At 38.1% G+C, this 24,649-nt stretch overlaps 1 protein-coding gene across 13 annotated transcripts in view; it reads left to right on the top strand.

Annotated features, from left to right (window-relative positions):
* plekha5 (pleckstrin homology domain containing, family A member 5) overlaps positions 1-24,649 on the top strand; it is a 294,707-nt gene that overhangs the window by 204,413 nt on the left and 65,645 nt on the right. For 12 of the 13 annotated variants that reach the window (XM_073066153.1, XM_073066148.1, XM_073066154.1 and 9 more), the window contains 5 exons: positions 2,477-2,577; positions 5,808-5,923; positions 9,661-10,158; positions 21,094-21,562; positions 22,085-22,168. In XM_073066153.1, the coding sequence (XP_072922254.1) occupies positions 2,477-2,577; positions 5,808-5,923; positions 9,661-10,158; positions 21,094-21,562; positions 22,085-22,168 (1,268 nt within the window). Of the gene's footprint in view, positions 1-2,476; positions 2,578-3,072; positions 3,296-5,807; positions 5,924-9,660; positions 10,159-21,093; positions 21,563-22,084; positions 22,169-24,649 lie in introns of those variants that run through there. The other variant, XM_073066150.1, reaches the window with a different exon arrangement.

Here is a 24,649-nt window from a genome sequence, read left to right as displayed (position 1 = left end):
GCTTCCGTCATGCTGATGATGATTTGTGGTAGAGCATACCTCAGCAATTTTCCACATTGCTGAATACATGCTAGTGCTGTAACTGTGTACTGGGCCAGTCAGGCTAGAGGTGCAACTAATTCTAGAATGCAGAATTATAGCTGGAATGTCGTCTCATCCTGTCTCCTTTTTTTTGTGCCAGTGCTCTCAGCCATTTCATGAAATGAATCAAATTGTCTGGAGTGATTGTGCCGAGCTGCAGTGGTCACTTATACCAGTGGTACCTGCCACAGACAGACTGGGGAAGAAAATGTCATTAGTTCTTTACTCATGTTTTCTACCACAGACCCTGTCTGGCAGCCATGTTTTCAGATGTTGGCCAGCTAGGCTAGTGATGGTGTAGCTAAACTACTCTAGGTAATGGATATTGAAAATAAATTTTAATTGAAGGAATTAACTGGTAAGACTATTATATATATTCATTATTTGTTTCAATAATGCCACAACTAAATGCAAGTTTATTAGAGTAAACAAAATGTGAAATTAGATTTGGGCACAAAAGTTCAAGCAGTTGATTACAAAAACATAGGAACAGGAATTCAGATTATTAAGCATACTTGAGCATTCTTTTTCTCAATACAATTTTTTGTTTGCATGTTATCTGCAGTTCATTCATTTGATACCTTATCCATTAAAAACATTATTTTGTTATAAATTTAACCTACAGTAAATAACATCTAGATAGCCCAATTTTTAAAGATAATTCCAAATTTACAGTGTTTTTTATGTGAAACAAAAAACTTTTTCTAACTTTTTCCTAAACTAGGAAACTAAAATTTTCCTAACTTTTAAATAGTCTAACGCTAATTTTAAAGGTACATGCCACATTCTGATTTCCCCTTCCAGAGAAAATTGCTTCTCTATCTATTCAATCAAACCATGTTAAGCATCTCTCAGTCTGGTGATTTTAATGTGGTCAGTGTCCCACTTAAAACCCATTTTTTTAATAGACCTCCAATTATTCAAAATCTTGTTCTCCATTCACAGGATTTGGGTATAATTGGCAAGCCAAGTATGTAATACGTGCCCTTGCTTACTCTTGAGATGGTAAAGTTGAGCCATTTTGAACTACTGTAATCTATCCCATGATACAGTTGAGTAGGGTGTTCCTGGAATTTGAGGAACAGTGATATACTGTATATTTAAGTCAGTTGGATAACTTGCTCCATAGTCCTTGGTGAAATAGGGTTGGATAGTGCCCTCAAGGAAATCTTATTGTCCTATATATTTTGTTGATGAAGCAGGCTGAAGCCTCCATGTATCAAGGTTAGAAGAATAGCAGCATTACTCTGGATGGTGTTGAACAACTTCAGTACTGTTAACATTACATTTACACCAGAAGTTTTTCACAAAGCAGAACAGACTTGTTGGGCCAAGTAGCCCAGTTCTGCTTCTATGTCTTATGGTCAAATGCTCCTCTTTTGTGTTGTTTCTATCTGAAGGTGACCTAGCATTTCTCCTTGTGATATTTCATTCACTTAGCCCACCTGCATCTCCTTGCAATTTGACTGTATCTCCATCACTTTGGTGATCATTGTGAGAAGACATTGAGACAGTAATTTCCCAGAATGGATTTGTCCTACTTAATGTGGTCAGGGTCAGGCCTGCACGTGTCTTGTTGTGTGCAATCCAGTGCATTGCTTAATATTATGCATTGACCTAGTTTTACAATCATGTTCAGATTCTGTACCAGCTGACTGCGTTGTTCTTTCAGGAGAAAAGTTAGAACATTAACAGCACTGTGGTGCTGGAATTATGTTTTGGCTGGACCAGGTTATAAACTGAGAATTTCCTTCCCTCACAGATAACTCTACTGAACTAGATGGAATTGATTCATGAAATTTAAATTAATTGAACCTACCTCCTTAAGTTTACTTGTAGTTGTGTCTCTGGATTAGAATAGAAGATGATGGAAATGTCTTCAGCATTTTTTGTTGATATTTCATATTTGCAGCATCAGTGCTTCATTCTTGAATTCTGTCTCTGGGTCATTAAGAAAAGTATCTATAGGTTAAATCCAGGAATTCAATCACTTAGCCATTGTCCCACGTAAGGTCTTTCTTATCTGTCAAGTCTTCTGACTGGTATACATTTTGGCTAATTTATTAATCAAATCATTGTGCTCAAGTATTTCACCCAATCTTCCCAGCTGTCTCTGTAATCTCCTGCAACCTTCCCATATCCTGAAGTCTTCTCTGAATTCACTTTGCGTTTTGCCCATTATTGGCAAAAATCCTTTGGTCACCTGGAATTCTTTCCCTAAATTTCTCCTCTTTCCTACCCCACACCATTTCCCCATCTCTCTATAGCTTAAATATCCTACTTGAGATTAATCTTCACGGCGTTTCTAACTATGCCTATAAGAATGACTTTTGGATGCTGTTGTTATTTTTACGTGCATGCCGAAGAGAGTTATTTTTTTCTTCATTCCTGGCAGATGAAAAGGAAGAAGGCATTTTAGGAAGCATTCTTCTTCCTAGTTTTAAGATAACTCCAGTTATGCCTGAAGATCATATTAACCGAAAATATGCATTTAAGGTCAGTGTTTTCATTCCATTCATGGTCTTTTATGCGAAAATTGTATTCTGAAAAGCTTAGAGTCAGCTAAATCATGAACAATTATTTCATGAACGTATATCCATCTCTTAATTTGCAGCTGAGAAGAGCACAGTAAAATTTGTTTTTTTTAAATATCCAAGAGTGAGATTTTGGGAGATTTATAATCCAACTTGAAGTTCTGAGATATTTGAAAGTGAAGCAATGATGTAATATTCTAAGCTGTTCTGTTGTTAATATATTGTACTAATTAACATGTTTGGAGTAATTAGAAATCCAAATTTGACATTCTATTTTTTGTCTGTATAAAATTCTCACATCTCTGACAGCTCAGCAACTCAGGTCATTGAACTGCTGAGTCATAAGTTAACTAAGGTGCATCATCTGATCTGAATAGACAGAAAATACACTGACATTTTGTCTCTCTTTGAATTTCATTATGGTTTTTGACCTTGTCTGTTTTTTTTAAAAAATTGCAGTTTTGGCAGCAATATATAATGGCCTGTGAATTCTGTCATTTTTTAGTTTTAAATATGTTCAATCTGTTCTGATTTCCAAGAGCATTACAGACAATAGTAACAGCAGTAAAGTGAATATTAATTAATGTATCTTTGTTTACTTCCAACTTGCAACTGGATTTTGAGCAACTGCTGGACTCTAGATGTTTCATAATCAATGGAAATTCGCTTTAAACAACCAAGTAAGTATGCTTCACATCTAGTATAAATTCCTACCCGGTTTAAGTGCCTGGCTCACATTAGCAAAGTGATTGGCTCATTAAAAGAAAATTATTGTAAAATAATATGCTTTCTTGAAGTCAGTAACCTCTGATGCAGTTAGTGTTCCATCTTGGCTCCTAATTCAAAAGTCCACAGCAAAACATTTTGTTTTACACTGTCCAGTGTATCCTGTGATCATAAGCATTTTTTTTTTTTGTTTGTTTGCTTTGATCAGGACCGACTTCCTACTATTGCACTTTTTACTCAGGTGATTCATACTTTTAATCATGCAGAGCTCATCTTTCTGATAGCTGGAAGAATATCATGTAATTAGAATATTGCTTATCATTAAAATTACAGGTCACATTTGCCTGGTGATTTGTAGAATACTGAATGGAAAACATAAAGTATGATCTTCAAATTAATTTAACTAGAGTTAAGCAAATCTTTAAAAATTAAAATATTTCTTGTAAGTTTGGACCATTGGCTTTTATTAAGCGTCCTGATCTGTTTGTATGTGAGGAAGGCAATGTTCTTGTCATTGACTACAGAGCTCAGACGTTGCCCTAGTCTCAATCAAAATTGAACTGAAGGCATAGAGAAAAACCCTTGAATATATATGCCAGAGGTTATCAACCAATCACATTTGAAGAGATATTGAAAAATTTTAAGAACAGAATTATTTGACCAACCCATGTTGTCCTGGTGCATCTGCTTGCAGGCACTGGGGCAAAGTTGAGACTCTGTCCTACAGCAGGGAAAAAGTCCCCTTGAGTCCATGCTGACCAACATTTAAACTAATCCTAATTTTATTCTCCCCATGTTCCCCTTAACTTTGCCAAGATTCAACCATTCTCCTACATACCGAGGGCAGTTTCACTGGGCAATTAACCTATCAAGCTGCACATCTTTGAGATGTAGAGGAAAACAGGTGTGCCCATGATCTATATTAAAGGAGCTAAAGTTAGATGCGTGTGCACTGCACCAATGGATGCTCTCCTTTAAAGATTTGATTCATGGAGACTAAGCGAGTCATATGCCCCTCACGTTCTAATAAACTTCTATAAATTCACCTTATAGAAGGTGTTTTTCCTCTGCTCCAGAGAAAATGCTGTAATGTTTCATGTCAGAAATTAATTCCAAGTGTGCATAGGGAAGGATCACAAAAGCAGTTATGATAGGAGAATGAGCACCAGTTGGAAGAAAGTCTGCTAGCTGGTCTCACTGACTCGGTGAATGAGCATGTGAGTCTGCTCAACACTCCAGTCCAGACAAAGGACCAGACAGGCAAACTAGGAGATAAAGCATCATCTAACTGAAGTTGCAATATCTTGTATCAGTAGTATTGTCAACCTACCTAACATGCCACGAAAAAAGAAGTCACCAAAATTAAATTGTTTGGGAAAAATTCTGAGAAACAAAAGAGACATTGGGAGACATTTGCAAAAAAAACAGAAGGTTAGCCACCCAAATAGAAATCACACGTGAGTCCTAATGTTAAAATATGTGATACTTGTTAAGGGAGAGAGAAATATGAACAAAAGACTAAGAGAGGAACTTGGGGAAAACATGACTGTGTTGGCCCATGTCCTGACCACAGGCCCAGCGACTCCTCTCCCTTCTCTGCCTGGACATCTGGAAGTCAGGCAAGTGGCTAGACGGAATATTTGGAGATCTATCAGGGATTTGTTTGGAGTGAGAAAGTTGAGTTGCAATGTCTCCAAAGTGGATCTTGACTAATCAGTGTGTGTCAAATGGAAGTCAGCAGGTAGGGAATGGGGCAATTTCAGAAGGAATAAAGCTAAGTATGGGACTTGGCTTAGTGGCATCTCCAGTTTAGCATTGTGGTGTCCAGGGTCATTCAGTAAGGACATTTTATTTTATTTATTTAGCTGTACAGCGTGGATTAGGGCCTTCTGGTTCTTCAAGCCATGCCACCCCAACAAACCTACAACTACAATTAACCCTAATCTAATTATGGGACAATGTACAATGATCAATTTGGACTGTGGGAGGAAACTGTATTGGGAAAACCCACGCATTCCGAGAAGAGGATGTACAGATTCTCTGACAGAATCGCGCTGGAATTGAACTCCAAACTCTGGAACGCCCCGAGTTATACTGGCATTGCACTAACTGCTACGCTAACGTGGTGCCTATTTTAATCTGAGTTCCTCTGTAATTATCCAAAAGGATTTGAAACATGTGCATGTGGGTATCACAACCAGTTCTTCATTGAATTTTTGCATTGGTGTGTTTCATCCAAGAAGTGCTTTGCAATTGGGCAGAAAAATCAGCATTTAAGCGTGTGGTGCTAGGAGGTGGTAGGGGTGTAAGACATCTCATTCTAGGCCACTGTCTCTCAGGCCTAACACATTGGACTTGTTTCTATTACCATTTGAAATACATTTTGTGTTAATTTTCCATTGATTTTATTTTTTTTTCTCTTTTGCAGGAATCACGCAGTTTAATAACCATTATAATTTTGACCAGGCTGCCCATTCAAACATGCGAACCTATTATTTCTACACGGAAACAGCAAAGGAGATGGAGTCCTGGATGAAGGCCATGATAGAAGCTGCACTTGTCCAGACAGAGCCTGTGAAGAGGTACATGGCTGCTTGCACCTTATCCTTACCATTCCAGCTCCAGCTCCATCTCCTTGTGTATTTCAAACACCATAGTGGGTTGGAACCTCAGATAGTGGTTTAATTTTGCACATGTACTGAGTTGCTTGGGTTATAGTTCAGATCTGAAGTTATTACCATTCAACTGCTCCGAGAAAGTTAATATTTATTCATTAATACCTAAAGAACATTTGTTCGTTAGAGAACAATATCAGTGAATTAATTAAGGAATGAGAACAATGGAAAGTAAAAAATTTGAAGCAATATTACTCTGTACATATTGACAATTTATTCAGATTGAAACACACATCCCAATTACCATCCAAATGAAGAGGACCAAGGATGAATCTGGATTCACAAGGCTGCAATATTAGAAGGGATTGGTTGCTATAAGCTCCACTAAAAAGTCACATAAGACTCCAGTAGCTGAATGGTAACCAGAATTATTCATTTTTTAAAATCAGAACTGACATTTGACTTTATTATGGGATGGTGCTTGATTTACTTTGATCTTCTGCATTTTATTTTGATATTCTCTGTGGATGAAGAACTGATGTGAGAGAAATGGGTTTCAGTTCAGGAGCCAGTGACACTAGAACTGTGGAATGGAAGTGCTGTTCCAGTGGAGTGGACTTCATTTACATTGTGTAGGGCTAGTGTCCTTGGAAATTGAATAATTTGGCTGTATGTAATGTTTTAAACAAAATAGCAGGCGATGTTGATGTTGAGATGGGCATTGGAGAGAAGTTCAGAACCTAGTGAGGGGAAATTTTAAAAGTTAAGCAAAAAGGGCAAAGTTGAATCACAGGATAGTAAAATAGGTAATTATCAGCAGAATAATATCAGAGTTCAGCAAAGGAGGACAAGGAAAGAGAAGGTGAATAGAAAAGTAGGCTAGCAAGAAACAGGTAGATTGTAAGAGCTTCAGTGGAAATGTAAAAAGAAATATGTTAACTAAGATTAATGTAAGTCAATTACACAGAGGGATAAAATATATTGCAGAGGAAAGAAATGACAATGATCTTAATCAAATATATTGCAGCAGGCAAGAGAAAATCTGCAGATGCTGGAACTCTGAGAAATCTAAGTACAGTCGACTGTACTTTTTTCCATAGATGCTGCCTGGCCTGCTGGTTCCTCCAGCATTTTGTGTATGTTGTGGCAGGCTTCAAGTTTAGAATAAATAAGGAGCACTGGCACACATATGCGGAATTCTGAGGAGTTGAAGATCATCCTAGAGTTTTGAAGGAGCTGACGAGGAAGAGACTTGATGCATGTGTTACCATCTTCCAAAATTGTAGATTTTCAGAAGTTCCCACAGATTGAAAGAAGCAGATGTAACCCTACCCAATGCAAAAGGAGGGAGCGAGTAAACAGGAAACTTGAGGCTAATTAACTTTATGTCAGTGAGTCTGTTATTAAGGCAATAGTAACTGGGTACTTGGACGATGTTCATAAGAACTGGGGAAGGTCAACTCAGATTTATGAAGTGAAAATATTTTTTGGCAACTTTGTTTTTCATTGTTTGAAATTATAATTTGCAAAATAGATTAGGGTAAACTAGATGATGTGGTATATCTAAACTTTCAAAAGGTTTCAGGGAAGTATCAGACTATAGATTACTAATCAGAATTAGAATGCATGGTATCAGTCTCAACATACTGATGAAGATTAAGGAGTGTCCAACAGACAGAAAGCACTGGATAAGAATAAATAGATTGTTTTATGTTTTGGAGATTGTGAGCAGAGAGATGCTGGGGTTCCATATGCTCACACTGTAATATATACAGGTTTGTGGTTGCTGCAAAGTGGCAGGTGGCAGTGTGTATTGCAAGGAAAATGCAGAACTTTCGGGGAATATGACTAGATGGGTAAAGACATGATGCATGGAATATATGAAAAAATTGCAAAGTATAAAACAGAATGTTTAAACATGTATGCTTAAGTGGAGAGAAACTGAAGAGTATTGACTTCAAAGGGACCTTAGCATCCTTTTAAACAAATTACTGGATGCATACATACAGGTTTAACAAGCTATTGTGAGAGCAAATGGCACGTTGATTTGTCATGCTTAAATTGCATGGAATTTTTGTAAGATGGATATAGAATATTGTACGTAAGCCCCTTTGCCCTTCTTTCCCCTTTTCCCTTCCCCCTTCTGCTGATTTGTCATCAGATTCTGTATATTTGAAGCAGTGTGTAACATCTACACAATCTCCAGTTTAATTTGTGTGTATCTATCTACACACACACACACACACACCCCTCCCCCCCCCCCCCCCCCCCCCCCCCGATCCAACACTTATCATGTTATCTCTTGAGACCAGACCACAAATAACTAAGGCAGCTAAATTATTGATCAGAATAAGAGCAGCCTTGAAAGGCTAAACTGTCAAACAGTTAGGTTACTTCAATTTAGGCATGTTTATTTAATTTATCTTCATTTGAAACATATGTTCTAAGAGTCCTGATGAATATAGTTGAAGGCTCTCTTGTATTTTTGTTTAAAAATAAATATTGTTTGACCTACACACACAAAATGCTGGAGAAACTCAGCAGGCCAGGCAGCATCTAAGAAATGAGTTTTAGCCTGAAACCCTTTGGCAGGACTGGAGAAGAAAAAGTTGAGGAATAGATTTGAAAGGTGGGGGCAGGGTCGAAAGAAACATAAGGTGATAAGTGAAACCTGAAGGAGGAGGGAATGAAGTAAAGAACTGGGAAGTAAATTGGTAAAAAAGACAGAAGGCTATAGAAGAAAGAAAAGGGGGGAGGAGCATCAGAGGAAGGTGATGGGTGGGCAAGGAGATAAGGTGAGAGAGGAATGGTGAAGGTGGGGGGGGGGGGGTTCATTACTAGAAGTTCAAGAAATTGATGTTCATGCCATCAGGTTGGAGGCTACCCAAATAGAATATAAGGTGTTCTTCTCCAAGAACATTGTTGGCATGAACATTGATTTTTCGAACTTCCAGTAATGTACCCCAGCCTCCTTATCTCCTTGCCCACCCATCACCTCCCTCTGGTTCTCCTCCCCCCTTCACTTTCTTCCATGGCCTTCACTCTCTTTTACCAATATACTTCCCAGCTCTTTACTTCATCCCATTTCTTTGATGCTGTCTGGCCTGCTGAGTTCCTCCTGCATTTTGTATGTGTTGCTCTGATTTCCAGCATCTGCAGATTTTCTCTTGTTTGTTATTGTTTGACTTCCCAGGTTTGTGGTGTCTCCTGTGCCCCAATTTTAGAGAACATTTGTATCAGCTTTGTTTGTATGTGTCTTCTTGAGTCAGGAAAAGGTAAAGAATGTATTCTAGGCGCAGAAGCTTTCTCTTTCCATTGAATGGAATTTAACACACAATAAGCAAGCATTGTGTCTAAATATTGCCTTCCCATTGCTGATTCATTTTGCCTGGAGAGGTTATTTTGTTGAATTTTGTGCATAAGATTCTGAGAGCATAAAATTTAATTTTTTGTTTTCAAGTTGATGTAAACTCAAGTAATATCAATGGATGTTTGCAGAAATTTGAGGTAAACATTGCAATAGATTATAATTCAAGATCAGTTACTCTTTAGTGTTATTTAGTGTTAGCCTGAATATTATTGAATTATTTTCTCTGTGATGCTTGCAACTTGGGAAAGGGATGTGCTGCAGAAGATGCAGACTTCAAGATATGTTGCTGACAATACTTATAACCACACTCCTGCTTTCCCCCTTCTACCCACAGGATGGAGAAAGTTGCAACTGAAATTGCACCACGACAAGAGGTTAACCATGTTGCAAACCACAAAATATTAGTGAAGCCTGAACTTAAGAGCAACCAACAAAATATAGACTCCACTTTGAGTCATAAATCAATAAACAATACAAGCATCACTCATACTGATAAATATGGTTTTGAGACAGATGGACAGGACCAGCACAAGCCCTTAACTAAGATCAATAGTGTAAAGCTGCATCCTGCAAAATCAGAAACCGAGAATGTTGCATCAAGTACCACCACTGTTCAAATTCTACAGTATAAATCTTTGCAAGCAAATAGTTCCAATGAACACAGTCCGATTGGGCCCATTTGTGATCCTGTAGGAAATATGACCTTTGGAAGAGAGAGACTGGTTAGTCAAAATGAAACTGGAAGAGGAATCCAAAGGACTAATTCAATGGTGCAGTTGGAACAATGGGTGAAAACGCAGAAAGGAAAAGGCCAAGAGGAAGAACCAAGGAGGTATGGAGGATTTCTTTTTCTTTAAAATATGTGATTACATAACTTAAATTTTTAAAAAAATCAAAATCCACATTTTTGTGTTGTGTACATTTGGTAAAATGATCAGAACCTTTGCTCTTTGACAGATTTTCTGAAGTACACATGAAACTGAGCAGTCAGAAGATATATGCCTCGCCTTTTGTTTTTGCATTCCACAACAGCAGAAGATAAATATTTGCTTTAAAAAATGCAATTTTGCATGCATTAGTGAAAACTGGAAATAATGCTGATTTTGGTGTCATTACCTTTTATTCAGGGTGCATATGCCTAACTTGTAATTAAGCAGTGAGGGAAATTATGATAATTCCAGGTTTGGTTCTTCTGGATTATTGTCACACATTAATAATTTTTGAAACAATGTTACAGTGAAATATCTTGGTGCTGCAATGGAGTATGATGTGCTGAGGTAGTTCCCATTCATTTAAATTCCACCTTACCATGTGGAAGAAAGATTGAAGACTTCTACACCATAATTTTAACAGCTGCTCCAAATGTGACAGTCTTAATGGATTTGATTTGGTTTTTAACTTAAAGGCATTGACTTTGGGAAGCAAGCCCTTACACTTCAGGAAAAACTGAATGCTTCTTACGTTTGCTTTCACTGAAACTCTGTTCTTTTAATCTGCTATGTTCCAGAGTAAAAGTTGAATGCATTTGTTCAATTTCATGCACCATTTTTTCTTTTAAATAATTAACTGTATCATGGACCATATTGTCCTTCATGCCTTTTTGACTTGGAATGAAGTGTTGTAAGTAGTAATGAGCTAAATGACATTTAAAACCATGGCTAATCATTTAATCCCCATTAAGAAATACTTGTCCTGTACCATTACTCAAAATAACACTGATTCAGGGCCTTTATATGAGGAGTTATTATATATCAAGTAAGTTCAGGGGCTGCCCTGGTTGCAAACGACCTGATAAGTGGAAATCCAACAAATACCATTAATCATTATTCTTTTAATTTGATCAAAACTATAAAAATGTATGGGATAATTCACATAATGGTATTTGTTAATGATTCGACTTTGTACATATTCCATTAGTTTTATTATAGTTTGTGTTTGGGTATTTGGCCTCTATCTTGGAGATTGCAAATCAATTAGATACCGGTAGTTCCTGCTGGGGAAAAAAGTGGTTAAATGCCTTTTTCAACTTTTTGTACAACAATGTGTGTAAACAACGGTTGCAATGTGTGCACAATTCTTTATTAGCAAACTCTTACATTGATGAGATCTTTTTAAAACATTCTACTTATAGTGTAGTTTGTAACTTCGAGGGGAAATATATCAAAACTTGTGCTGGCTCTTCTCTAGTGATCACATCCTGACCTATTTCCAATCTATATCTCTCAACCCCTTCCAATACCAAGGTGTTAAGGATTCCTGTGATGGCTCTGGATATATCTGCTTTTCTATGCCTAATCTGCTCAGAGGATGGAACTTCCTGTGCATAAAATCAGTTCAGAAATGCCAAACTGCCATTCCTGAATTAGCAAGTAATTGACCTATTGGAAAATTACTATACCAGTAAAGTCTCCAGTGAATTCAACTTACTGTACTTCTGCAGTATTCATTTAAGTTCTTTTTGAAATAATTTGAGCTTGCAAATGAGGAAAAAACATGATTCAGTCCAAATGTACAAAATTTAGAATTAAGGTTGGAAATGAAACCTAATAAATCATGAATAAAATTGGAGGCTTTGGAGTTACTAGCGGTGAATAGAGCAGGCGCACCAGTACCTTTGTTTCTCTTTGCAGCAAACAAAGTGTCCAATTGTAGGAATGATTGTCTGACTGGAAGTTTAATGATAGTCAAGGATCACACAAGAAGCCTTGTCTGAATATATGTCGTTCAGATAGGGGACTGTGCTACATGCATAGATAATTGACCTCCCATGATTTTGTATATAGAATATAATGATCAAACAAAGTCTTCAGCTGAAATAAAGGAGAAAGAGTATAGTTACTTTGTCCAAGGCCATAGCTGAAAATCAGTCATCGCTTTAAAGTCATTCTTTATGTTTTATATTTACTTTAAATTTCATTGCTTACCATTAATATAGAAACTGTACATGTCAGCCTTGCAGTACAAATAGGAACAACATTTCAAACAATTAAATTGCCTTATTGTGTGCTAGTTAAAGCAGCAGCTATACCAAGGACTGCTTAAATATTCAATCCTTTTGCACTCTTGACTTGTGTTTCATTGTTTTTGATACACATGCATGAGCATTAAAATTTGTTCATTATTAATTCCAATTGTCAATCTTTGTAAGACTTTATATCCAGGGATTCTTAATTCAGCATTGTGATAAATAATATCCTCTTTCTGACTACATTCCTAGTGTTTTCCAACAAACCATTGTAGTATAGAAAACAGATTCAGTTTATGTTGGTGCATGGCAGTACCACAGTGTAACTGGTTCATCTGCAGTCAGTCAAATACTGAATAAATAGTCAATAATAGAACATTGTTTGCACTTAATTTGACATTTATGTCTATCGCATCTATGTCATGCACTTTACTATGATACATTTTATAACTATGTCTTCTATATGGAAAAATACAATGTTAAGAAAAAATAGTGAGAGCCTAGTGAGAATAGTCCCACCAACCAGAATATGCACTCTTTTCATTGCTACCATCAGAGAGGAAGTAAAGGAGCCTGAAGACACACACTCAACCTTTTAGAAAAAGCTTCTTCCACTTTGCCATCAGATTTCTGAATATGCAATTCCATGAGTACTTCATCGCTATTTTGGTATCTTTTTTGCAGTACTTATTTAATTTTGTATTTCATTCCTGTTAAAATTTATAGCATTTTTTGTATTGCAGTGCACTACTGCCACAAAACAACAAACTTTGAGACGTGTCAGTGATAATAAACCTGACTCTGATTCTATTGCAATCACTTTCACTTGTCCCATTACCCACTATGAAAGTAAAATTACTGGGCAAAATTTATTTTGAAAATAGAACCGAGTTGGGAAGAGATCTGGATATTGTGAGGTTGAATGTTAAATGTAAATTCATCTCTATGTTCAAATTTGTATGGGTTGCCTATGCAATGGGGTAAATGAACTGTGTCGAAATAATTGGAGCATGTTGTGTTGTAGAGCATTGGAATTTATTCTGTAAATGTGTTTGCTTATTTTACAATAAGAATAGAAAATGCAGGTAAATTTCACTTAAGAGACTGGAGGAGGATTCCTATAATGGCATTGTATTTCCACGGTCATGAGTTAGTCAAAGTAGTCACAGCTTCTGAATCATTCATGATTAGGTCTGGCATTGATTGACGAGGATGGAATCTTGTCCATTCCAAACTGATTCATTCAGGTAATGATACCATTACACCAACTTAATTTTGCATTAATAGTTATCCTGGACAGCTAACTAATGTCTACCTAACCAAGGCAGATAGAAATTCTAGTTTATGTGTAGAATTCTCTTTCATAGGCTTGTATGTTCTGCAGAGATATTGAATTTACCATTCTACTCTGAATAAATGTATCTTGAAATAGATAAATTCGTGAAATTAAACTTTATTAGGTTATAGCAACTTGGTAAATTGGATTATTATTGTCACATATACTGAGGTACAGTGAAAGGTTTGTCTTGCATATTTACACAGATCAATTCATTACAATAGTGCATTCAGTTAGAACATGGTAAAACAATAACAGTGCAGAATGAAGTGCTATAGTTACACAGAAAGTGTAAATAGGCAATAAGGTGCAAGGCCATAACGAGTAAATTGTGAAGTCAAGAATTCTTGTAGTACTAGGGAATCATTCAATAGTATCTTAGCATACTGAGGATCATTTAGTAGTCTTTATAACAGCGGAATAGAGGCTGTCCTTGAGCCTGCTGGTGCATGCTTTCAGGGTTTTTTTTATCTTCTGCTGATGGGAGGGGAGAAGAGAGAACGTACGGGGTGATAGGGGTCCTTGATTGTGCTGGCTGCTTTATTGAGGTAAAGAGAATTGAAGATAGAGTCCACAGAGGGGAAGATAGTTTCTATGTGTGCTGAGCTGTGTCCACAACTCTGCAGTTTCTTGTAATGATGGGCAGATCAGTTGCTATACCAAGCTGTAAATGTATATGGATAAAATTGCTTTCTATGATGCATCAGTAAAAATTGGTGAAGGTCAGAGGACTCATGCCAAATTTCTGCAGCCTCCTGAGGAAGTCGAGGTGGTATGTTTTTTTGGCTGTGGTGCCAATGTGATTGGACCATGAAAGACTGTTAGGTATGTGTAGTCCTAGTAATTTAAAACTCACAACCCTTATCAACCTCAGCACCGTTGATGTAAACTGTAGCTTGTGCATTCCCCCTTCCTGAAGACAATGACCAGCCCTTTTTCTGACACTGGGGGAAAGGTGGTTGTGTGACAGCTCGTCACTAGGCCTGTGTGTGCTCATTATCTCCTGTACTCATCCTTGTTTCAGATATGGCCACTGTAGTAGTATCATCTGCATATTCATAGATGGAGTTGAAACAGATTCTGTTGTGAATGTACAGAGAGCAGAGTAGGGGGCTGGGGACTCAACCTTGTTTTGCACTAGTGTTTAGAGCTCCTCATGACAGGTGTTGCTGCATATCCTTACTGATGTGGTCTGTCCATCAGAAAGTAGAGGACCCAATTGCAGAGGGAGGTGTTGTCTCCCGGTTTATGAGTCTGGAGATGAGTTTGCTTGGAATTACAATACTGAAGATGGGCCTGTAATCAATAAACAATAATGTTAACATTTTATCTTAACTGTACTGATGCTCCAGAGTTGAGTGTAGGCTCAGGGAGATAGCTTTTGCTGTAGATGAATTGCAGTGGGTTAAAGTTAACTGGGAGGCTGTAGTTAATGTGTGCCATGACCAACCTCTCATAGCACTTTATGATGTTGGATGTCAGAGCCACTAAGACATAGACATTAAGGTCTGTTACCTGGTTTTTATTAAGTACCAGTATGATGGTGCTTAAAGCAGTTAGAAGCCTCAGAATGAAGCAGAAAGAGAGAAAAAAGAAGTCTGCCGATTCCTATGTGTAGGACCTAAGGACACAGCTAATAATTCCATCTGGGCCAGTTGTTTTCCCCGGGCTCACTCTCTGGAAGGCTGAGCTTACATCTGCAATAATGACTGGGTTCAGGTGCATTGGAGGCTGTCGGGGTGGGTGGGGACATTCCAATCCCCTTGTGTTCAAAACTGTATGTACAATATGTTAAGATCATTGGGATGGGATATGCTGTTCTTGGTGATGCTGCCTGACTTGGGTGTATAGTCTGTCATAGTATGTAAGCCCTGTTGGGCGGTCTGCGACTAGATTTTGAACTGTTATTATCTCTTGGCATGCCTGATAACTTTATGGAGGTCGTATCTCAATTTCTTGTAAAGGTCAGGGTTATTTGATTTGAACGCTGCAGTCCTAGACTTCAGAAAGGAGTAGATCTCTCAGTTCATCCATAGTTCCTATTTTGAAAACACCTGGACTGACCCCTTTGGTTGCATAAGCCTCAGTACTTTTGCTAATGAAGTCCATGACGGTGGTGACATACTCATCTAGGCTGTCAGTTGAGTCTTTGATCATGAACCCTTCTACTGATTCAAAGTAGTTGTTTAGAAGATCATTTGCTTCTTCAGATTAACACTGTATGCCTTTCTGTACTGATCCTCCTGTTTCAGCTTCTGTTTGTATGCAAGGAGAATATGCACAGCCTGGCAGCTGATTTGCGTGGGGGGCTCAAAGGCATATTTGGTTGTGCAGCAATGGTTAATAGTGTTTGGGACCCTGGTAGACAGGAGACACACTGGCAGTATTGTGGTAACACACTATTGAAGTTGGCCTCGTTGAAATCACCAGCAATGATGAAGATGGCCTGAGAGAATCCGAATATCTCTTGGTATTTTTAGATTATTGTCACTAGCAATAAAATGAAATGTGTTGTCAATTGTCTAAGCATGTCAAATTGATGCTTAGTCAAATTGTATTTACTGGCATCTTCCTGATAGTTGAGACTCTTAGCTCTAACAAGGCAGATTCAGCAGCCTGAGAAGAACGAGGGCAGCCTGGGGCCAATCAGACTAATGAAGACCATTTTCGGCTGAATGATTTAAAATGTGCAGTTTCATTAAATCATCTACTTTCACCTTTTTGTGCGTAGATATGAGAAGATCAGAGAAATAGAAAGAACTGCTCAATGTGCAAGTTCCAGCTTGAATTAATGATACTGCTTTCAAGCACAATTAACATTTTTTTTTGTGTTGTGTCTTCCGGATGCTGCATGTCCCCAATTCAGCAGTTTATAAATTGTGGGACATTAGTGATTTGTTATGTGAGAAATTCCCTACTACACCCATTCTGGTTGTAATTGTTGAGTACAGCTAAGTTGTAATATTTAGTGCTGTTCATTAAAAACTAAAATAATTAGAAATGAGTTACAGTGCAGAGAAGGAGGTGTCTTGTTGTTTGAAAAAACTTGTTAGAAGAGTAAGGTGGTGTCTATCTGAAATGATCTATGTCATTTCAGTATTTTGCACTATTCCATTTGTCACAGATGGAATAGTCCATTTGCCAATCCATCTTACTTTTGTCTTATTTCTCTTCTTGCGATACAGATTGAGGCCAATTTGTTATTCAAGTCTATATCAGACCTCAGGATATACCCAAGTCTCAGAATATTCCCATTCCCCTACACATTTCCCTTAATCAATTCTCACATGTTCATTAACTCTTGCTACCTGTGACTATCCACCTACAGAAGAACTACTTTGCTAGCAAGCCTTAAGGATGTGGGAGGGAACCCACATAAATAGCACTCAAGGTCATAATCAAACCTGGGTCACTGGAAATGTGTATAGTAGGACCACTAATTACCTCACCACTCTGCAAACCATTGTTGAAATAAAAGCAGAAAGTGCTGAAAACAATTTAATGGGAATATAAACAATATTTTAGGACAATGACTTTCCCCGGAGTAAAGCCCACCCCCAGTTACTAACTCAGTTGCTTTACAACATTGAAGTTCAAAAAAAGTAGTTGGCTTGAGGAATAGAAGCAGGTGGAAGATTAATGACCCCCTGAGGCTGCTGCACCATTTGGTACCCGTTGTCTAATTCTATCAATACAGCCTTGTGTATATGGAATCACTAAGTATACGTCTCCTCCAAATAGTTATTTCTCTCTGAAGACAAAAAATCTCAACTTAATACCTTGAATTCTAAGACTGGTAAGTGTATTCCCATTCCCTGATTTCTTTCCTTTTATCCTTTAGCTACTTCATTATGTTCTCTTCAATCCTTATTTTGCACCATGCAGCAACTTACCATTGAAAATCCAAAGGCATTCTGCCCACTGATTCAAATTATCTCATTCCCACCTGCATCCTAGGAAGATAAGTTTGGCAAATGTCATTTTTCTTTTACAAACAAGAGAAAATCAAATCTGCAGATACTGGAAATCTGAGCAGCGACTGGAAAAAAGTACAGTGGTCTTTTCGACCGAAACCCTTTGGCAGGGCTGGAGAAATAAAAGCTGAGGAGTAGATTTAAAAGGTGGGGGAAGGGGAGAAAGAAACACAAGGTGATAGGTGAAACCTGAAGGGGAGGGATGAAGTAAAGAGCTGGGAAGTTGTTTGGTGAAAGAGATCGAACACCCTGAAAGAAAGAAAAGGAGGGAGGAGCACTAGAGGGAGGTGATGGGTGGGCAAAGAGATAAGGTGAGAGAGGGAAAAGGGAATGGGAAATGGTGTAGGAGAAGGGGGGGAGGGGTGAGAGGCATGACCAGAAATTTGAGAAATCGATGTTCATGCCATCAGGCTGGGGGCAACCCAAACGGAATATAAGGTGTTGTGCCTCTAACCTAAATGTGACCTTATCGAGACAGTGGCGGAGGCCATGGATAGACGTACCGGAATGGGAATGGAAAGTGGAATTAAAATGGATGGCCACTGGAAGATCCTGCTTTTTCTGGCGGACGGAGCGAAGGTGCTCGGTAAAGCGGTCTCTCAATGTACATCGGATTTCACTGATATACAGGAGGCCACACTGAGAGCACCGGATGCAGTTGATGACCCAAACAGACTGACAGGTGAAGTGTCGCCTCACCTGGAAGGACTGTTTAGGGCCCTGAATGATAGTGAGGGAGGAGGTGTAGGGGCAGGTGTATCACTTTCTCCACTTGCAAGGATAAGTGCTAGGAAGGAGATCAGTGGGTGGGATGAATGGACAAGGGAGTTGCGTAGGGAGTGATCCCTGTGGAAAGCAAAAAGTGGGGGGGGGGGTGTGGAGGGAAAGATGTGCTTGTTGGTGGGATCCTGTTGGAGATGGTGGAGGTTTTGGAGAATTATGTGTTGGAGGCTGGTAGGTGAGGACAAGTATCCCCAGTAGTGTGGCGGGAGGATGGGGTAAGAATAGACATGCGTGAAATCAAAGAGATGTGGTTGGGGGTAGGGTTGATGGTGAAGGAAGGGAAGTCCCTTTCTTTGAAAAAGGAGGACAGCTTGAGAAAAGCCTCATCCTGAGAGCAGATACGGTGGAGACGGTTGAATTGAGAGAAGGGGATGGTGTTTTCACAAGTAATAGGGTGGGAAGAGGTATAGTCCGGGTAGCTGTGAGAGTCCATGGGTGTTGTGAGGAGGCCACACTTAGGTTAGAGGAGCAACACCTTATATTTTGTTTGAGTAGCTTGGGTGGATTCCTGCCATTCATAGGAAAGCAATGAACATTTTGCTGTAGTTTTCAAATTCTTACATGTGCGAGCAAGCTTTTTCTTGTTTAGCAAGCATCAAGAGCAAGAATAGAAATAGTCTCATTTCAGTTGAAGGTGAAATCCATGTGTGCTAATCTCATTCAACTCCGAATTGAGAAATTTATTATGTTTGCCTTGTGAATTTTTAAAATTTATGAAAGGGAAAGAAAGAGATTAATTTCAAGAAATGTTAGCTAAGCTTAACTATCTGTTTTTATTTAAGAAAAGTTGGCTGAAAATTCATTCTCTACTCAAAAGAGCATTGACAATTATTTTTGGATTATAATATCTACAACTTACTGATTATGCTAATATACCGTGAGCTGTAGATATTATAATTTTTGTGCTGGAGTTTCCTGAGACCTGAAAATTATTTCAGGGTTCATCCAAAGCTGAGAAAAGCTGTTGTAAACATTTGCTGTAAGGCTGAGCCTTTTTTCTTTGCCTTGAATAACAATGAAACTCTTGCAACATTTCAATCTGTTTGGTGTGCTCCAGAAGCTAGACATGTTAGAAAGTTATCACTAGTGCTTGGGGTGAATGTGGTTAGGTTCAAAGCATATGAACAAACAATCTTGATATAGGTTCAGAGTTCAAAGTAGATTTATTATTAAGGTACATACAGCACCTATAAAAAGTATTCACCCCCTGGAAAGTTCTAATGTTTTATACTATTGTATCATAGTGAATTTAATTTGGCTTTTTTGACACTGATCAACTGAAAAAGACTTCCGTGTCAAAGTGAAAACAAATCTCTACAAGATTATCTAAATTAATTACAAATATAAAACACAAAATGATTGATTAAGTATGCACCTCCTTCTAGTCATTATTTAGTAGATGCACCTTTGGCAGCAATTGCAGCCTTGAGTCTGTGTGGTTAGGTCTCTATTAGCTGTGCACATCTGCACACTGCAATTTTTCCCCATTTTTTACAAAACTGCTCAAGCTCTCATCAGATTGTATGGGGATCATGAGTGAACATCCCTTTTCAAGTCCAACCACAAATTCTCAATTAGATTGAGGTCTGGACTCTGACTTGGCTACTCCAGGACATTAACTTTGTTGTTTTTAAGCCATTCCTGTGTAGCTTTATGCTTGGGGTCATTGTCTTACTGGAAAACAAATCTTCTACCAAGTCACAGTTCTCTTGCAGAATGCATCAGGGTTTCCTCCAGGATTTCACTGTATTTTGTTGCATTCGTTTTACCCTCTACCTTCACAAGCCTTCCAGGGCCTGCTGCAATGAAGCATCCGTACAGCAGGAGGCAGCCACCATCATGTATCAAGGTAGGGATGGTGTACTGCAAGGGATATTCAGTGACTTCGAAATTGTTTTGTATCCATCTCCTGACTTGTGCTTTTCAATAATCTTTTTGTGGAGTTGCTTGGAGTGTTCTTTTGTCTTCATGGTGTAGTTTTTGCCAGGATACTGACTCACTGGCAGTTGGACCATCCAGATACAGGTGTATTTTTATACAATCAATTGAAACACCTTGACTGCACACAGGTCTCCAAAGCAGATCTCCATTTAACTAATTATATAACTTCTAAAGCCAATTGGATGCACGTGTGATGATTTGGTGTGTCGTATTAAAGGAGGATGAATACTTATGCAATCAATTATTTTGTGTTTTATATTTGTAATTAGTTCAGATCACTTTGTAGGGATTTGTTTTCATTTTGAATCAAAAGAGTCTTTTTCTGTTGATTAGTGTCAAAAAAGCCAGATTAGCTCCCCTGTGATACTGTGATTCAATGTTGTAAAGCAATAAAACATGAAAACTGCCGGGGGGGGAGGGGGAGTGAACACTTTATATAGGCACTGTATATGTCACTATATTCATTTTCTTGTGGGCTTTCACAGTAGAACACAGTGAAATACAATAGAATCAATGACACAAGTCTCAGAACTGCTCCACTATTTAATCAGATCATGGCTGATCAGATTGTAATCTCATCTCTGGATTTCCATCTACCCAAAAAGATTCTTTATCCTTTTCTGAGGAAGAACTTCCAAAGCCCTGAGATCTTCTGTGAAAAATTTAATAGCAACGCTTCCAACAAATTATGTTAAAGTGCTTTATGACATTGGGGATATCAATAGAACAGTTTAAAGCTGATTAAATAAATTTCTGTTTCTTTGATAGTGTCACCTGTTATCAGACATTACCAAGAAATTTGCCAAGTTATCGGACTCAGACCATGCCCTGTTACAGAACATTGCCTCGTCATAGCAGCACAAGAACTGACAGTGTCTGCACAGTGATGCCTTCTGCCTACGACAGAGTAATTCGAGCACCTTCGTCACAAGAAAAGCGGAAGTCAATGCGAGATGATACCATGTGGCAGCTATATGAATGGCAGCAGCGACAAGTTTATAATAAACATGGAACACTAAGCAGACATGGTGCTCCTCTCACTATGGTGAATCTAGTTGACCAATCACGCTCGATTCCTCCATCACCTTCCCATGGCTCACTGGCTCCGTATCAGGTGTACTCTCCCCTAAGATCCTACAACATGGAATCCAGATTGGAGCTTTCGCCACCTGTTTTAAGAGGGGACATGACAATTGATTCCATTAAGTCTCGGCGTTATAGAACACCTGTTAACAGGGTAAATCAGTTTGTTGATTCTTGCCATTCATTCTGAAACACCATTCTCAAAGTTGAGATTTAGTGCTGCTAATAGTTTACTTCTGTTTTACTACATAGGATACAGCCATATTCCTTGATTCCAAGAAATACTGTTTGCATAATTGTCTTTTGATAAGTGGAAATCATGTTGGTAAAAATTCATGTGGCTGCTGACATTTCTTTCTGGAATGGTGCAAATGTTTGTTTACAAGTTGGAAATACTTCAGGTTCTGTTTAACTTGTTACACAAGAGTTACTTATTTTATTAAACAATAACACATAGAAGATTGGAAAATATAACAGAACAATCAATATTTGAAGTATTAAAAGGAGAATGTGCACATACACTATGAAACTTTGGTAAGGGATTGGGTGCAGGCTGACTACTTATCCTCTTGGGTTGTAGCTCCTGTGTTTCCAGTGGGTTTCATATTTATAATGAAGGCAATGGTGGTCAAATGATTACTGACATAAATTTCTATCTCCATTCTACACTTTACAGATTAACTGTCCACCTGAAAGAAAGTCAATGCCGGCTGGTTTACCTGTACAGACTCTCACAACTGAGAACTTGCAAGGGAAAACGGTGAGTCATACGAGAGTTTTATAATGATAGGTACACTTTAAGTTTGTTAACTAGGCACATAATCTTCTTGTAGTTTGCCAGTTAGCCATCTCTTTCTTAGGTTTGTTTTAGCATTTATGATTCTCAGTTGAATTGCCACTATAAGACTTGATGAAGAATTGTTAATGAAAGATAGAGAAAATTTCAAAAAAGTACCTTGTTTTATCAAGGTGCAAAATTCATTGTGACTAATTGCTGAAAATTCTGATTCAATTAAGATTAGTCCTGCCTTTCGTAAGAACATGAAATATGCAAACAATAGTAGTCTATTCAGACCATTGAGTCTGCTCCACCATTCAATCTTTGCTGATTTTCAGTTTTCAACGTGATCTAAGTTGATTGTTAGTGATTGGCTTGTACTAATCTTGTGGTACCACAGAGCAATATCAAACATGTCTCCACACTCTCCTGACCTCAGATTTTAAAGTAATTCATGTTCCCTCCCTTTTAAACCCCTTTCCTTAAAGTTGCAGCCCTTAGCCATGTTATCACTGTGCAGCTATGTCCTCACATTTCCCCTGTGGTTGCGCAGTCACTCTCACACCCGGGCACAGACTTTACTTGCTTTCAAGCTAAGGCAATTTGCTGTCATCATATTTGAAGCAATCAGTCTCCACAACAGGTGAAAAGATTTCCAAGATAAAGAAAGAGAAGAAAAAGAAAGTATTTGAACTGTGAAGTAAGCTGAAGTTAAAGTAAATGAGAGGATCATGAAGTAAATAAGGGAGGACATGAAAATAAACACCATTGGGTTCTGCTTTCATGTGCCAGCTGCTCATCCTAGTATTGAAAGTTGACCCTTCTCCCAACTTTCTCTATTCTGAGCTCTTTTCTTAAACCACTCTCCCTACCATCTTCAATCATATTGTTATCAAGAAACTGTGGAAGTATGGATTTGTCAGTGATTGTCATGATCCAAATATCTTCATCTGCTGCTTCCGTCCTTGCCCTGTCTACCATATAAAGCTTTCAGTAAGAATCATTCCTGTTTTGTTCCTACAATTTAAATTCTCTTGAACTGAACTTATTCTCTTCACACTTGCCTTGTTCTAAAAGCCTACGTAACTTTCCAACCTACCGCTGTTATAGTTGTTATTATCAATAGCTCTCTTCCTACATATATTTCTATTTGACTAGTGTCATCTTTGCTCCTTCTGATCCTGGCAAGTGTTTAGTTAATCACCAGTTTTCTCACCCACTGCTTTAATGTACTGTGTTCTCCAAAAATACTTGGTCTTCATTCCTGAACCACTCCAATTAAGTTTCCATAATTCCAACAGTCTCTTTTCAAATTCACAGAGTGCTGTCTCTGGTTAACCATGTCTTTCTCCTCAGCCATCTTCTTTCAGACATCCACTTCAGTAGTACTGTCCAATTATTTACTGATTGTCTAGCTGTCGCCAGAAAGTCACCTCAGTAGCATCACTGTCTGCCAGATGCCAGCACATCTGGTATCTCCAATGTATTATCCTTTGGGCCACATTTACCAATGCTCAACTATTTCTGTTTATACATTGTTCTGTTTGTTGACCTATATTTTCCCTTTATAATTTATTTTTCTTACACTTTTCTTTGGATGGTGCTATTGTCTGATAACAGGTGACACTATCAAAGAAACAGAAATTTCTTTAATCAGCTTTAAACTGTTTTATTGATATCCCCAATGTCAGATCTACTTCAGCATTAAAGATGAACAATTTTATTTGGTTTACTGTTTGAGAGTTGAGGAACTGATCTTTTGTTTTGGTCTTCAAGGTATGTTGCATGTATGTCACTCTAACTTTAATGGCGAACAAGTTTTTGGAAGAACCGTTAAGGAACAACTGAATCAGTATTTCCAAAGGCACTGCTTAGCCTACTACAAATGCCATGGATAGGTTTAATAAAAGGTTGTGTCCACTTATTGTTTATGAGGAGAGATACAGGGTTACGTTAAGTTTTATCAAAGCTGTTGACAAATTTTTTCGTAGCTGAAAGTAAAACCCCAGTATATCCAAGCAACAGTATGTTGCATTGGAATATAAGTTGGCCCAATGGGAAAAAGATAGTGGATAGCAGCAGTTCTACCAACCGTACAGGTATACGCTGTGGGATTTATGAGGATGTTGCTGGGGAGATTCATAGTTCTAAACCAACTCATCTGGAAATCTTTGTAACAAAGAAGATTGGGGTGGGGGGTGGGGAGAGATTTTATTGAGAGATACAAAATTTTTTTGCGGTCTTGACAGGATTAACAGGAGGAAGGTTAGCCATTAACAAAGGATGGATTTCAATTAATCTGTAGAAAGGTTAGAGGGAATTTCGGACAAAGATTCTTGCAAGGAGTAGTCTGGATCTAGAAGTCACTTGTAGAGGTGGTGGAGACAGAAATCCTTATTGAATATACGTTATTACCTATATGAGTTTGTGAAAAATTCTAACCTTTAAGGTAATCAACCAAAC

Source organism: Hemitrygon akajei, chromosome 14 (genome assembly GCF_048418815.1).
Source record: "Hemitrygon akajei chromosome 14, sHemAka1.3, whole genome shotgun sequence".
In the NCBI taxonomy this organism is placed as follows: Eukaryota; Metazoa; Chordata; class Chondrichthyes; order Myliobatiformes; family Dasyatidae; genus Hemitrygon; species Hemitrygon akajei.
This window is presented reverse-complemented; position numbering and strand designations above follow the sequence as displayed.